Below are 16122 nucleotides of genomic sequence, written 5' to 3' on the forward strand. Positions count from 1 at the left end.
TCTTTATTGTCAGAAAATATAATGACAAACACTTGCTAAAACAGGTGAACATTTCACAAATCTGAGGTAGGACATTCAAACATTTGTCATTTGTCCTTAACAAAATAAATATCTTTATTGGGAAAATAATTACTTAGTTTCTGCATGTGCTAATAGGGGCCAAGTCTTGAAACAGGTTTGTGTTGCCTAACTTTGATGGCACGTATCTTCAGGAAATGTATGAAAAACAGTAGCCTAAATACATTATTAAATACTGTAAATATTCCATTAGTCCTTTAATACATTATCAGCACTAATAATATAATAAAATTCAATATGTATATCCCACATGGTGCAGTTAATATTACTAGGCTAACGTTACAGTAAATCCATGATAAATGATGGGAGATTGTAGACGGAAAAGCCTTCAGACTGTATCGTTGTGCAGAGTTTCTCCTGTTGGTCAGCGCTGTTTAATCTGCCTTTAAACTGGTTTAAATCACTGAGACAGTGTGTTCTTCGCTGAATTCAAGCACTTCTCACTGGATCTTGTGACCGAGACCGATCAGAGTAAACGCATCAGTTCTATTGAGCTCGCGCTGCGCTGCCGTTTGGACTTGGAGCCGAGCGGGTAAATGGTTCGTGTGGCGCGCGTTTCAAATGAGCGTTCCGCTTTTGGCGCATTTAACCTGTGCATTTAACATTATGCCGCCAGCGCATTTTCAGGGGGAAAAAGCAATGGTAGAACCAACGAATGAACGAGCATATCAATTTAAGACGTGGCTAAATGAAATGTATGACCTTGTATGGAAAATCCGGACGTTTTTATGACTTTTTATGGCCTAAAATTCTGATTATTAAATTTAAGACGTTTTATGACTTTTTATGACTCCGCGGAAACCCTGTAAATGTAACATCAAAGTTGGAATCACCATGTTAGCCGAGTTTTTGTGCGGTCCACGTGTGTGTGTGTGTGTGTGTGTGTGTGTGTGTGTGCGAGTGACCAGCATTTCAAATCAGTCACTTATGAGGTTCTATTCTGGTTTGCCTAAGAAGAAGATGCCTATATAGTCAGGTTTTAATTTTGTTTGTGTGACTATGCAATTGCTTTTGCTGTATTATCTCTGCTGGTAAGCACTTTGGTCAACGGCAGTTGTTTTAAATGCGCTATAGAAGTAACATTTTTATTGTATTGTATTGTATTGTGTTGTGTTGTAGTCAGGTAAAGGTATGGAACAAAGTTAAAATGTGCAAAATTATTGTATCACATTCAAAGTGTTTTACCGGGAGGGCCTAGGCCTGCTGGAGTAGCGTCTCTCTTCTCTTTACTCTCTTGATAATGTAAGAGGTGCGACCACAAGGCGGATTTTCCCTGAAAAACACACAGAGCAGGACCAGGTCAAACAATCCGACTACATTACCACTTTCATAACGGAAGTCGTAGAGTTTGTGCGTGTAGTCTATTTACCTGCTTGACCTGCAGACCGTGGCTCCAGATTCGTTCCAGCAGATCACACAAGCTGGCGATGAGCGTGTTCTCCTCCACGCCAGTGATGCTAACCTCCCCGTGTCCCAGCTCCACCGCTTCCCGTCCCATCTTCTCCACCAGCATGCGCTTCGTCTGAGCCACAGATCAAATGGGGTTAGTTATAGTTTACATCAATACCAGGTTTATTACATCAACATGTAAAGCTGAGTCAAACTAGCTTTAGCTAGAGCTGCACGACCAAACTAGAGCTGCACGATCAATCGCAATGAAACCGCACGTGATTTGGCAAAGGCTGCGATTATTTAACGCGTAGCTTGTCAGTTCAGCACGGCTGATCATTAGTAAATGCTGCTCCATCTGAACACCAGAGGGCGTCTCACACACACACACACACACACGTCAAATATGCCCCGCCGCAGAAGTACGATAACACACATCATTCCAGGAAATCCCTATCGCTGTAGCCGCATAAACAGAAGATTGAAACGCTTTGATTGATTAAACATGACTAATAAACACACGACTGCCTTATTCTGTACAGGTGAAACTAAAAAAAAAAATTTATATCGTGCAAAAGTTCATGTATTTCAGTAATTCAAATTAAAAGGTGACTTAACTTATATATGTAGTATATAAACTATATACATATGCATGATTATACTTTTCAGAGGGCCGACATTTCTGTATTTAAAATCCTTTTTTTTTTTTATTGATTTGATGTAATATTCATATTTTCTGAGATTTTGAATTTGGGGTTTTCATAAGCTGTAAGCCATAATCATCAAAATTATAACTTTTGCACGATATTCAAATTTTTCGAGTTTCGCCTGTGTAAGAAGCCACATCATCTCACAGAAGGATGAGCTCAACTGTCGTTACGAAGTGAGTTTGGAGTAAAAGCATGTTATTAAATGTTGTTTTGTTGGATAAGAGGTTCATAAATTCTTCTCATGTTTGGAAAGATGTTTGAGTCGTGTTGCTTTTTCAAATGCATGTTATAAGTGACTCAAACTCCCAGTGCTTTCAGATGGAGCAGCGTTTACAGAGCCGTACATCAATGACAAGCTGCGCATTAAAAATAATCGCAATAAGCAAAATCGGTTTAAGTGTGATTTCATGTAAATTGCGATTAATTGTGCAGCTCTATACCAAACCTAGAGGAAGATCAAAACACACACCTTATTTCTGCACTCCTTTAACAGTCCCTCTACAAACTTCCAGTTGGTCTGTGCAATGACTGAAGGCGACAGGTTGGAGAGTTTGGGCTGGCGGAGAGTGGTGCCAAGGTTCCTGGCCTCCTGGATGTATTTCTGCAATGGCAATGACACAAAGTCACATGACGCCCGAAAAAAAGACTTCCATGCAGTTTTGGGCTTTTGAGCTACTTCAAATTTAGAGTTAAACAGCTAAATACCCCAGAGTCCACTGGGCTTAACCAAGTGTGCTGCACACATCCTGAAAAGTGAAGGCAAAACATTTCGATCGCCCCCTGGTGGCTGGTCCCAGTATAGGTCATAAACCCCGCCCTCTCCATGTAATCAAATGGGACGCGAGTCAAAATTAAAATATCCAACACTTTTTTCCAAAGATGGTCTCTGTCATTTTAAGTTGTTCTTATCATCCTGACTCATGTTAATGTGTTAATTTTTCCTAATAAGTTTGGTTTTAGTTAATTATTTGATGCTATAAAAAGGGGCATTACATCATGACTGATTGACAGCTACTCTGGCTCCAAATGTCAGCAGCCATTTCTGGGAAAGTTTGGCTTTATTTTTCTAGAGTGGAAGGAAGTGGAGACACATCATCCATTTTACTTTATTTTTTTTACAGATGATGGGCAAAACGCAATGGTGAGCACAGGTGGTTTACAATATACAAATAACTAAGCATTTAAATATGAACTTGGTATTGTCGTGGCATTTAAATAACAGCTTTCTGATTCTCATGAAGAAATTTCCGGGCTATATTTCACCCCTAAATCAAATTATAAAAATAAATAAATAAAATAATTGAATAAATCAAACAAATAATACAAAAATAAATATAAAATTGTAGGACCATCCATTATTTTTTTTTATTTTTTTTGTAATTTCTTTCATGACAATTAAGTGAATACTCTTCTTCTGTGGGGCACAAAAAGAGAAAATTAGAAGAATATTTGATACAATTACAATAAATGGCAACTGGCACCATTAAGTCCACATAGGATGCAAAAGAACACAATAAAAGTGTCCTAAAATGTGCACCATAACTCAAGTATACATCAATGCAACTGTGTATTATTCAAAATGTTATCTTTTTGCGTTCCAGGGAAGAAATTAAATCTTCATAAAAGATCATAAAAAAAAGAGATCATAAAATCTAATTTGCAGTACAGTAATGAGAATCATGTTTTTTTTGTTTTTTTTTACATTACAGTAAGCTACTGACAACAGGGGAAGAGGGTTTTAATGCATTTAACTGTCATGAAAAAAAAATCTTAATGGTCTTATTAATAGTCTTCATTTTCTATGAAAATTATTATTTCTAATTTCTTGTGTTTGATTTTGGGGCAACATACGACCCAGATATTTTTTTCCTGCAGTAAATTGTAAAAGACTTGCACATCTGGGCTGATTTGGGAGAGATTTCATGTGGAATTTAGCAAAGTGTGACAAAAGCAGGAAGCTACAGAGGCTGATGGGGAAGTGGGCTCAGGCTTTCAAGATGGGGAGGTCATTGAGGAATGTCAAAGTGGGCACAGACTGGGATCCACAGCCTGATCGCTCATCTATCACATACCACATCCACCTTGACGGACTTTAGACAGGGCCTGAAGGACTGCGAGAACCAGTAGTAGTCCAGAGCCAGCTGAAGCTGAAGCTCAGAAAACAGACACTCCACATGCTGAGAGTGTGTGTATGTGTGCGTGTATGTGCGTGCATATGTGTGTGTTTGTGTATGTGCGTGTGTGTGTTTGTGTGCGTGTGAGTCCATGTTTGAGTATGTGTGTGTTTGTGCATGTTTGAGTATGTGTGTGTGTGTGTATGCATGTGTGTGCGTGCGTGCGTAAGTATATGTTTGTGTATGTGTATGTGTGTATATGTGGGTGTGTATGTGTGTGTGCGTATGTGCATATTTGTGTATGTGTATGTGTGTGCAGTGCACGCGTATTTGTGTGTGTGTGTGTGTGTGGGAAAGACAGGAGAGAGACGGACAATTGTGAAAAAAGAGGGGTGAAGAAAAGAGATCCAGGAAGAGAAAGTTAACGAAAAAACAAACAGACAAAAAACACATTAATCATGCTATTAAAGGAACTATAAGATAATGACAATGGACAATAAAATAGCAGAACACATAAAGAAAAATAAAGAATGGGAGAAAAACATTCAAAAACGAACTAGTAAAACATGCACAAAACTAACAAACATATACACTACCAGTTCAAAATGTAAACACAGATACTCATTCTTTACTATTCTTATAAAAATAATAGTAGACAATGAAATAACAAAAATAGAATTATGGGAATTATGTAGTGATCAAAAATAATTTTGTACTGTATAAAATCGTTAATATTGTGCACCAAAAATTTAGCACTTAAAGACTTCAGATGTGTGCTGAATATTTCATTATTTGCTTCATCCAATCCATATATACAAAAATATTTTGTTATATATATACGTATATATAAACACTCACTTACTCACTCACTCACTCACTCACTCACTCACTCACTCACTCACTCACTCACTCACTCACTCACTCACTCACTCACTCACTCACTCACTCACTCACTCACTCACACTCTCTCTCACTCACACACTCACTCACTCACTCACTCACTCACTCACTCACTCACTCACTCTCACACTCTCTCACTCTCTCACACACACACTCACTCACTCACTCACTCACTCACTCACTCACTCACTCACTCACTCACTCACTCACTCACTCACTCACTCACTCACTCACTCACTCACTCACTCACTCACTCACTCACACACACACTCACTCACACACTCACTCACACACTCACTCACACACTCACTCACACACTCACTCACACACACTCTCACACACACACTCACTCACACACTCACTCACACACTCACTCACACACTCACTCACTCACACACTCACTCTACTCACACACTCACTCACACACACACACACTCACTCACTCACTCACTCACTCACACTCACACACTCACTCACTCACTCACTCACTCACACACACAGTCACTCACACACACACTCACTCACTCACTCACTCACACACTCACACAGTCACTCACTCACACACTCACTCACTCACTCACTCACTCACTCACTCACTCACTCACTCACTCACTCACTCACTCACTCACTCACTCACTCACTCACTCACTCACTCACTCACTCACTCACTCACTCACACACACACACACACACACACACACACACACACACACACACACACACACACACACACACACACACACACACACACACACACACACACACACTCACTCACACACACACTCACACACTCACTCACTCACACACTCACTCACACACTCACTCACTCACACACACGCACACACACACTCACACACTCCTTACCTCTCTCTGGTCATTGTCCAGATAGAGATGTTCAGTGTGCTGTTTCTGTCTGTCCCTCCTCCTCCATTGTGCCGGTGCACTGCGCTTCGCCCATCTAACACACAACAACACCGTTACATTAAAACAAAAAAAACTCACACAACTGGCCTCCACAGTTTGCACTTGGCTTATGAGAAAGAGTCTCTATGCTTGATTTACCAAAGCAAGACACCTTGTTGGAGCAGCGTCCTTGCTGGTCTTGAAGAAAACTTAATCTCAACTACAGCTGGGGAAATATAGCGAAAAACAGTATTTTTAAGCCTTTCCTAAGTTATTTAATATTTGTCTAAATATTTTGGCTCTGAATGGCTTTCGAGTGGCTACAAATCATCATTTCAACAAATCAGTCATTGTTGTCCAGCGGATTTAAAGTGCCTGTAGAAGCAAATCATTAAGCATTGCTATGACTTCTACCAACGGGGGTCTAGCATCATCCAGTCCAGTGATTCCTCATTGAAATTGTTATTTTTTCCTCATGGTTTTGTCCGGCATAAACACAGCCGCCGCCAGCACATTTACATGGCTGTTTGCTCCCCCTGCTGCCATTTCCAGTTACTGGTTAAATATGTGTCAACACAAGGGGGCGCCAATATTACAATATTATAATTCAATAGAAATAAGCCAATATATACACAAAATACAACAGTAAATACAAATTAATGAATATGTATCATAATTATCTTATAAATAACTAAGAGAAAATATACAAATAAATAAAAATGAAACATTAAAGTGGCCATAACAGTGCCCCTATCATGTGATTTTAAACTTACCTAATTTTAGTCTCCTATAATAGGTTTACATGCACCAAAGGTAAAAAAATAAATAAATTAAAACTTTTATTTTCTTATAATATCCATTGCAGCATCACATCTTTTCTCACAGTGTCTGAAATGGTTCGATAAACGATTAAACCGCTCCCTTCCGAGAGCTTCCTCTGCTCTGATTGGTCAGACGGCCCAGTCTGCTGTGATTGGTCGACTGCTTACAGAACGGGTCAGAAACTAAACACTAATTACCATATCTGAATTTCAGCTCCAGATCTTCCTCAGCACTTGTAGTGACACGAACAGTAACAATGGCATTCTGATACGGTTTAACCATATCAATTCCAGAAATGAGGATGAACGAAAGTCTTACGTGACTGGAACGACATGAGGGTGAGTAAATGATGACAAAATTTTCCTTTTTTGGTGAACTAACCCTTTAAAGCATATAAAATGCCAAACAGGGGATCAACATCTTTAGTGATCTAATAGCTGAATGAGGGTTTTGAATCAATTCCCTCAAACTGACAGTTCAGAAGCACTGACTCTCTCCCGCTTTACTAGCAAACAATCATATTTTAAGGGGAAGTCATTTCTCATTTCAGGACCAACAAGTGATGCTGATCCACGTTGTGCCGAAGCCTTGTGTGTAGTGCTGGGCGGTATACCGCTTCATACCGAATACCGGTGTTTATTTTTGTTATGATATTAATTTTTAATATACCGCAATACCGGCGTATGTCGCGGCGCGACACTGTTTGAGGGTCTTTTCACTGATGCACAACTGTGTTACTAAGTGTGACGGTGAAGATGGATAGGTTGAACTATAATTGATACTAGCTGTCAAATTATATTACAGTGTTTCCCATACATCGGTTCACAATATCAACACAGCCTTTTGGAAAATCTATTTGTGGTTGGCATTGACATCGTTGAATAAACATGAGCACTGCACGTTTCAAAGTCAGAACGCGGCGCGGGTGTCTTTATATGAATGTATCTGAAGTGAACTGACGGTCTTTAGAAAAGTTTCGATGTTATTTCAATTGAATCTTTCTTTATCTTTCCTGATAAAGCAGCGTTTATGAGCGCGGCGCTGCTTTGTGTTCAGCTGTTACCGTGGAAACCGCTATTTTCTGACGCTTCTCATGCCTGGTTCAGATTACACGATTTTAGCCTGATTTTGGCACGATCCGTTTGACGTGGGGTGTCGTGGGGATTCGTAAACGACAACGGGCGTCGGGACGCAAGATTCGATCGTTTCATCTCGTAAATTGTGTCATAGCTGACGACAACCGACGTCGCGTCTGCGATGCCTCACGACATCACAATAAAAAGACTAGCATGTTTTTTTTTTTTTTTTAGTCCTCCACGACGGGTTGCATAAAGAGTGAGTTAGTGTGTGTGTGTGTGTGTGCGCGAGTGAGTGAGGGAGGGAGTGTGTGTATGCGAGTGAGTGAGTGAGAGTGTGTGTGTGCGTGAGTGAGTGTGCATGTGTGTGTGAGTGAGTGAGGGAGTGTGTGCGTTTGTGTGAGTGAGTGAGCGAGAGTGTGTGTGTGTGTGTGTGTGTTTGTGTGTGAGTGCGTGTGTATATGTGCGAGTGAATGTGTGTGTGTGAGACGGCACACGATGACTGGTTTGTATTTGTATTAATGTTTCTTGTCCACGACACGACAAGATTTTAGGAGTCAAAATCGCGTTATCTGACACAGTGACTATCATAACAGACAAAAAAATCGTGTAATCTGAACCAGGCATAAAGCGGCTCTTTGTAAACAGCCTTGCAAACCTGTATCAATACTAGTGTGGATTTTTTCTACAATATTCACCCATGACAGTAAAACAGGGCATTTCTAGGTCAATCTACTGCAGTATTTCCTCTCTCACTCAGTAGAAAATGTGGTTAACACCCAGTCATGCTAGGAAAAGAAAAAAAAGAAAAAAAACCCTTTATATACTGTGAAAGCGGTATAATTCCAAAAAATACCATGATATGGACTTTTGGTCATACCGCCCAGCACTACTTGTGTGTAATTAAAAAAAGGAAAAGATTTCTCCTCACTTGTTGCTGGTGGGTCCGGTGGAGAGCACATCAGACTGCAAGCGGGGGAAAAAGCCCGGCTCGTAGCGGCCCTGACCGATCTTCATGTCCAGCAGGTGGGGGTGCAGAGCCGTGTGGTCGATCTTACACAGTCGCATCTCAATGGCCTTTTCTGAAGTGACACACATCACACACACATTACTGATGAATCACCAAAGAAATGACGCCTTTAATCACAGACACACAAAACCCACAAGGTGGGAGGAAAGTGAGCTAGTGATGTGGTCCAATGAAAGAGACACTTCAGCCACTGATGTGAACCCACACGCCACGCTCAAAAATATCTCTTACACAACACTAAATCTATCAGCCATTAGAGATGCTACAGCAACAGCTGAGAACAATGATATATGTAATTTAATTTAACTTAAAGTTCACCCAAACAAGAAAATTCTCTCATCATTTACTCGCCCCTCAATTTGTTCCAAACCTGCTTGAGTTTCTTTCTTCTGTTGAAAATTATGGAAGATATTTTGAAGAATGCTGGTAACCAAACAGTTGCTGGTCCCCATTGACTTCCATAGTATAGAAACAAAATGTCTATGGAAGTCAATGGGGGCCAGAAATTCTTCACTTTACCCACATTCTTCAAAATATCTTCTTTTGTGTTCAGCAGAAGAAAGAAATTCATACAGGTTTGAAACAACATCACTCATATAGTGAGTAAATGACGACGGAATTTTCATTTTGGTGTGAACTATACCTTTAAATTAATTTAATAGATTTTTTATTTTTTTATTTTAACTAATGCAAAATAGAGTTTGATGGCTAAAAAATTATATTATAATACTTCAATTCAGGGTTTACTTCTCATCAAGCACCACTAATGAAAAACTAAATCTTCTAAATAAATTAATTGCAATAAAATAACTTTCTAATCAGCTCTATGATGATGATGATGATGATGATAAATGAGAGGTTTTAAAATAGTTTCCCTGTGCAAACATCTTGTAATCAATCATTATTCACGTTAATAATAAATACAATTTCCATTTGGCTCCATTTCCATTTTCATCAGCACAGCTAATGGAAGACATCTGAAAGCACACATGAGCTTGATCTAAAAATCCTATCCATAATGCATTGCAGGAAGCGGATTCCAGCATGAAGCGAGCTGCCTATGGATTACAGGCTAAAACTTTGCGCATTTGACTGATGCGTCATGAGGAAAACAGATCAACGTTGTTCGCGCCATTTTATATCACATATTTATAAAAAAATATGAAAATACTCACAATTCTGGCTTTTTTTCTCAGAATTGCAAATTTATATCATGCATTCTGGCTTTTTTCTGAGAATTGTGAGATATAAAAGCAGAATTTTGAGAGAAAAAGTCATAATTGCTTCTGTTTGCATTGAAAGAAAAAAAGCTTGAATTGCAAGTTTATTTCCTGTATTCAGACTTTTTTTACAACCAATATTAATGAATGAATGAGGCATTTTACTAATAAAATGACAACCAATATTAATAGATTATCGAAATTAGCTTTGGCAAGTTAAGTTATCAGTTGCTACAAATATGCAAGGATAAAAAGATAGATAATACATTTTTAGGGACAAGGCTATAATTATAACAATACATATTTTTGAATTATACACAATACATTTTCCTAAATTATGGAAGCTTGTTTCCACCATAACAAAATAAATAAGGTAATTGCAACATTATCTCACATATTTATAATTCAAACTTTCTCACAATTCTGAGAAAAAAGTCAGAAATGCAAGATATAAATTCGCAATTCTGAGAAAAAAAGTCAGCTATGTCTATATCCGTCAATACCTTTTTTCCCCCCTCAGAATTATGAGATGTAAAACTTGCAATAACCTTTTTTAATTTTTTTTTATTCCATGGCTGAAACAAGCTACCGCACTAAACATAATATAACTTTTATATTTGATTTAAAATTGCGCTGAAACAGAAGAGGTCTAATTGTCGTACCACCAATATTAACGGATTATCGAAAAACAAAAACATCCATCAGTCGTTGATTAGATGAAGTTTAAGTGACTTTATACCATGGTCTGGGTGAATACTCGATTCTGATTGGCTGCAGGGTGTCCATTAAAAAGTGATAGAGGACACCTAGTAAAGGAGTTCTGGTGAAACTGACTGTTTACCGTTCGAAATTAATAAATAAATGCGCTGGCTACATCAGCTGTGAGTAACCATAGCAACAGGCAGTCAAAGTATCTATACGGACTATAAATCGAGCGGACTATAAATATCTCCGGTTGCTAAATAAACCGTCAGGCGTAACCAGGGAAACCAAGTTATTGTTTGTAAAAACTTTAGATTTCGATTGTAAAACTAATTAAAATATAAACTTATGTTTTAAAAATGTGTTATTTGGCAAGTGACCATGGTATAAGCGGGTTAATGCACGACGAGGTGTCCATTGTCAGGTATTAATGGACTTCGGCGGAGGCAACCGTCCGACGCGCATCGCCATCGTCCATTAACACCTGACAATGGACACCCCGTCAGGGCATTAACCCTTACTAAGAGTCCGTCACCACAGAGTCACAAAAGTCTGTTGTTTTTACGGTTCACAATAAGATCTATATTACAAGCATTCACAAAATAGATCTGGTGAATTTGAACATTTTATATAAAATAATGCAAAATACAGTTTCATGGCCAGTAAAAAAACAAAAAACATTCATGACAGGTCATTTTAAATGAAAAAAAGTTTATATCCTTCATGCAAGAGCTTCCATTTGGAAATGAAACTAGTCAATACGCTTAAGCTATCTCACCTGATTCCTCAATATTGGTGCATTTCTGGTACATGGAGGTCCGCAGGGTGGGCGTCCTGACATTTAACATGCGGATCTTGTCAACACGGGAATCAAACACTCGCAGCGTGTGCTCTTTGTCCTCGTCATCGTGGCAGAGGATCTTGCAGTCGATGAAAGAGGCAAACATCTGCGTCTCCAGGAAGCGGGACAGGAATGGCAGGTACGGCTCTGGCTGATCCGACAGGAAGGAGGCCTGCAGTGGGGAAAGTTTGGGAATGCTCCATGAAGCTGCTGTCATCAGCATCCAAAACATCCAACACTATTTCATCAGTTACTCTAAACTTACTTGCTTCAGAATAAATAAAGCAGTAACTAGATGTCATCGAACCACCAGCCTGAATAATATGATATTATTGTGATTATCAAAACGTATTAGAGCAATGAACGCTTATTATAAAATAAATGTTATTGACTAATCCTATTGGTTTGTTCTAACTGGCAAACTTTTGGAAAGCAGGCCTAAAAACTCTGAAGCCGGAATGAAAAAAAAAGAATTTTTGCTTATAAACTTAAATTATTTTAATTATTTTAATAATTTTTAAAGACACCGAAAAAATTAAGTTGTGATCACGAGAAAACAATTATTTTATGTTGAGATCTCGAGGAAACTATTATTTTATGTTGAGGTCTCAAGGAAACTATTATTTTTTTATTAAGTCAAGATAAGAAAAGGTTAGAAAAAAAAAATAATAATACAAAATAATAATAATAATAATGCATGGGTCTTTTATAGCCCTGGGAAATCAGTTTGATCTTTTTCCGATACATTGTTTTCTGTTTAAATGTTTCTGGATTACACTTTAATGTTTTAACTACATTTTAATAATCGAAAAGCATGTCTAATCAATGAAATTCATAAAACTTTAACAATAAAACTTCTTGGTCAGTTTCTTCAAGTAACTAAGAGCTGGTTGTTGTCAAGCTGGTCAGAGCTAGTTGACCAGCAATAAACCAACGTGAATTTTTACTAAACGAGTAGTGAAATGCTACCTTGTCGAAGTTCTGCATCTGGTCTCGGTTGCTGAACCAGGACTCTTTGTCTTGGCTGGGCTGAATGACGAACACCTCGTAGTCCGAGAACATCTGCGTGAAGCGGTTGGCGAAGACCTCTCGCACACGAATGTTCAACTGATGCTTTTTCATCTCATCTTCATCACACTGCACTTTTAAATCCTTATTAGTGCTCGTGTCCTCCTTCACATCCAACTGTCAAACACACAGAAAGAAAAGCAAAACGCTTATAGACAGGCACAGAGCAGAAGGACGTATATCTTCCCTATTGTGACGTATATCTGAGTGAAATGGCTTCTCGAACAAGACAAAACGTAGAGTTTTAGCATAGGGTTTCTGCTGTATGCGTTCATGTGTTTTGGATGAGGCGTGGCTTTGGAGACGCTCTGAAGGGAGGGTGGGATCTCATGCTTTCAAAGCTAGCTCGCTATTGTTATTGTGCGTTCACACCGCTGTCGGCGAGTGCGTCAAAGTGGCTGGAAGTCATTCATTTTAAGTAGGCGTGTTTCCATTACAGATTTGGGCCAAACTTTTGCAATTTTTTCTAAATGTTGACAAAAAACTATTGTGAAATGACGGCGTTTCCATTAACCGATGTTACGCAACTAAGTCGCGAGTCATTCCAAAAATCATGGCAACAGATGTTGGTAGGTTTGTGTATATCCCAGCCACTGCACTGCCCATTATTATTAATGGAAGGAGACGTATGTGTGTTATCCACGCATTAATGGTAAGGAAGGACCCTTATACTGTGAGCGGCACATATGAGGTGTTTCTGGGTGTTTCTCCCTCATATCTGTTTCAAGGTCTTGATTGTGGCATTTCTTTGAGGTTTACAATCCAGTATTCCTGTAATTCTTTTGTCTTTTATGAGTTTAATAAAGAACTCTGTCTCGTATTCTGTCCAAACACACCACGTCATCTACGTCAGGTGACCTGTAAATGCGCAAAAACTGTTTCCATTGCAGTTTTGCGAAATATTTATTTTTCGAATTGCCTGAAAAACCACCTCATGCGAGCGTAAAGTTTTTGCGATAAATGGGAGTTTTCGCGAAATTGACATGTTTCTATTGGGCGTATTTTCAATTCGCAATTTCAATTAGCGCAATTTGAAGGGTAATGGAAACGCGGCTAATGTGAGCCAGCGGCGAGCTCAGGCGATGGGCGGCGAGAAGAGTTGAAGACAGGTCAACTTTATGGTAATGAGCTATGACGTGGTTCGGCGGCAACCAATCGGAATGTAGAAGTCCTCCGCTTGAGAGGATTCCAGAGAACGCAGTCAAGTACACTTGGGTTCTGACCACATTAGTTCCCAAGCAAAATAGAGAAGAGCTTGATCATGTGAATTTGATAAGAAGGCGCGCAACACTATTTATAGGCAACATTTTCGCGCTAGAACGCTTGTTTTTCAGCGGGAATGCTAATTAGATTAGCACTTATCCATGAACACAAGACACACCAGATAAATGGCTTTTAATTGGTTTATTTTGTTTGCAAACATGTCACCATCGATCAATTTCTTACGTTCACATTTAAAAGATTCCATGAGGTTAACTTATACCCTACTTGGTCAGTCTGCAAAAATAACGATCAACATGCTTGTTTGCTTTGCTGCCCCTTTAAATAAAGTTGAAAAAAAGACCAAGCATTCGATCTACGTCAGAGCGTCCACAAATCTTTCTGCGGCGTCGTTGGCAGGGCGGGGTTAGGGTTAGCCTCTCCGAAAAATCAACTACCCTCCCTTTAATTTGTTGCTTCGTGAGCATTTAGATATCAGAATTGTTAAAGGGATAGTTCACTTTGAAATTAAATTTTGGTATGTTTTAGCTTACCTCAAGGGCATCCAAGATGTAGGTGTCTTTTTTTCCGCAGTAGTTTCAATTTTGATATTTTTAGGTCAAACCGTTCTTGTCTGTCAGTCATATAATGCAGGTCTATGGTCACTGTCTCAAAGAGCATGCACAGAGTCCAAATTAAAACAATTCCCTGTCGTCCAAATTAAACAATTCCCCATCGTAAGTACACATTGATGGCCTAAGACACGAAACGAGCGGTTTGTGTGAGAAAACGAACAGTATTTATATAAAACGGTTTGACCTAAAAATATCAAAATTGAAACTACTGCGGAAAAAAAGACACCTACATCTTGGATGCCCTTGAGGTAAGCTAAAACATACCAAAAATTAATTTCAAAGTGAACTATCCCTTTAAGGATGGCAGAAGATGTACTTAATTGGTGGAAACTTTGGTTTGGACACAATGTCATCTTAATATCATCATTAAAAAAAAAAATTAACAAAAGACAACAATCACCACTTTACATGTTTCTAATGCTAAATGACATTTACCAGGAAAAATACTGATGTCGCAATGTTACGGAAGTAGCGAGCGACCTTGAGTGAAAAGGATTATTGAAAAAGACAAAAATGTGGGGCGGGACTTGGTTATATGCATCGATTGCTGATTGGATGGAGGCAGATTGTAACTGAACTGTAAGAAAATGGCGGGATTTAAAGCACTAAACTAAATGATTGGAAAAGTCTGGCATACATCACCAGAGAGAAGTCTGACCTTTCACCAGAAGAAAAAGCTTTGACATTTTGATTAAAAAAATACTAGCTTAAAATAATGTTTTCAGAATGAAACATGCATGATGAAGCGTACCAAAAGCATTTAGAAAACTGAATTTCCATTTCATGCCAACTTTAAAAGTACAGGAAGGGGTTAACAAAGCTGGAAGAAGAGAGTGGGAAAATGTGAGAGCAAATATCAGCACAGCTTTTTGGAGTTGATCTGAGTTATCTGTTCTCCATGGAAACACCCTGAATGGAGAGCAGGGAGTGCTGGGAACGGAAGTCTACAAATCTGCTTTGATTTATGAGGCAAACGAGACTCGTTCCCGGGAGAATATAACCATACAGAGCAAAACACAGAGAGCAAGAGAAGCAAACAAGTGCCTGACAGCTCACTCTAAATACGGGAATCGCTGAATAAATATCAAGTATAATGGAATTGAACTAGAGCAGCTTTAAAAGATGTGACAAACTCTCTCTCTAGGAGCTATATTAGGAGTAAGGGGTCAATCGCTGTCTTTAGAAAGACGTCGTGTCCTTAAGCTGCTTAATGTCATCAACAGAGACCTCAAGCTTTCTGAGAATCAGAAACAGAGCGCGCTCAGTCTTAACCACCATTTATTCATCTTTTCATTGCCCACACAATAATTATAACTATTGCCCACACTGAAAAGATAGGCTATGTCTTCCACAAAGCAGCTGTCATCACTGCTGAAGTTATTGTTCACTTTCAAAAAAGGATTTATTGAATTCAAGGCAAATCCCCCAGAGAAA

At 38.9% G+C, this 16122-nt stretch overlaps 1 protein-coding gene and 1 long non-coding RNA gene across 5 annotated transcripts in view; one reads left to right on the forward strand and one right to left on the reverse strand.

Moving 5' to 3' along the window:
- dennd5a (DENN/MADD domain containing 5A) overlaps positions 1-16122 on the reverse strand; it is a 64519-nt gene that overhangs the window by 13533 nt on the left and 34864 nt on the right. For all 4 annotated transcript variants that reach the window (XM_082162023.1, XM_082162024.1, XM_082162022.1 and 1 more), the window contains 7 exons: positions 12755-12970; positions 11723-11957; positions 8924-9074; positions 6056-6149; positions 2647-2778; positions 1448-1600; positions 1264-1351 (listed from right to left, as the gene is read on the reverse strand). In XM_082162023.1, the coding sequence (XP_082018149.1) occupies positions 1264-1351; positions 1448-1600; positions 2647-2778; positions 6056-6149; positions 8924-9074; positions 11723-11957; positions 12755-12970 (1069 nt within the window). The remainder of the gene's footprint in view (positions 1-1263; positions 1352-1447; positions 1601-2646; positions 2779-6055; positions 6150-8923; positions 9075-11722; positions 11958-12754; positions 12971-16122) is intronic.
- LOC309493024 overlaps positions 10976-16122 on the forward strand; it is a 142712-nt gene continuing 137565 nt past the window's right edge. The window contains exon 1 of the long non-coding RNA XR_014203768.1: positions 10976-11065. This is a non-coding gene — a long non-coding RNA (uncharacterized lncRNA). The remainder of the gene's footprint in view (positions 11066-16122) is intronic.

This window comes from Leuciscus leuciscus (genome assembly GCF_965113295.1).
Source record: "Leuciscus leuciscus genome assembly, chromosome: 2".
In the NCBI taxonomy this organism is placed as follows: domain Eukaryota; kingdom Metazoa; phylum Chordata; class Actinopteri; order Cypriniformes; family Leuciscidae; genus Leuciscus; species Leuciscus leuciscus.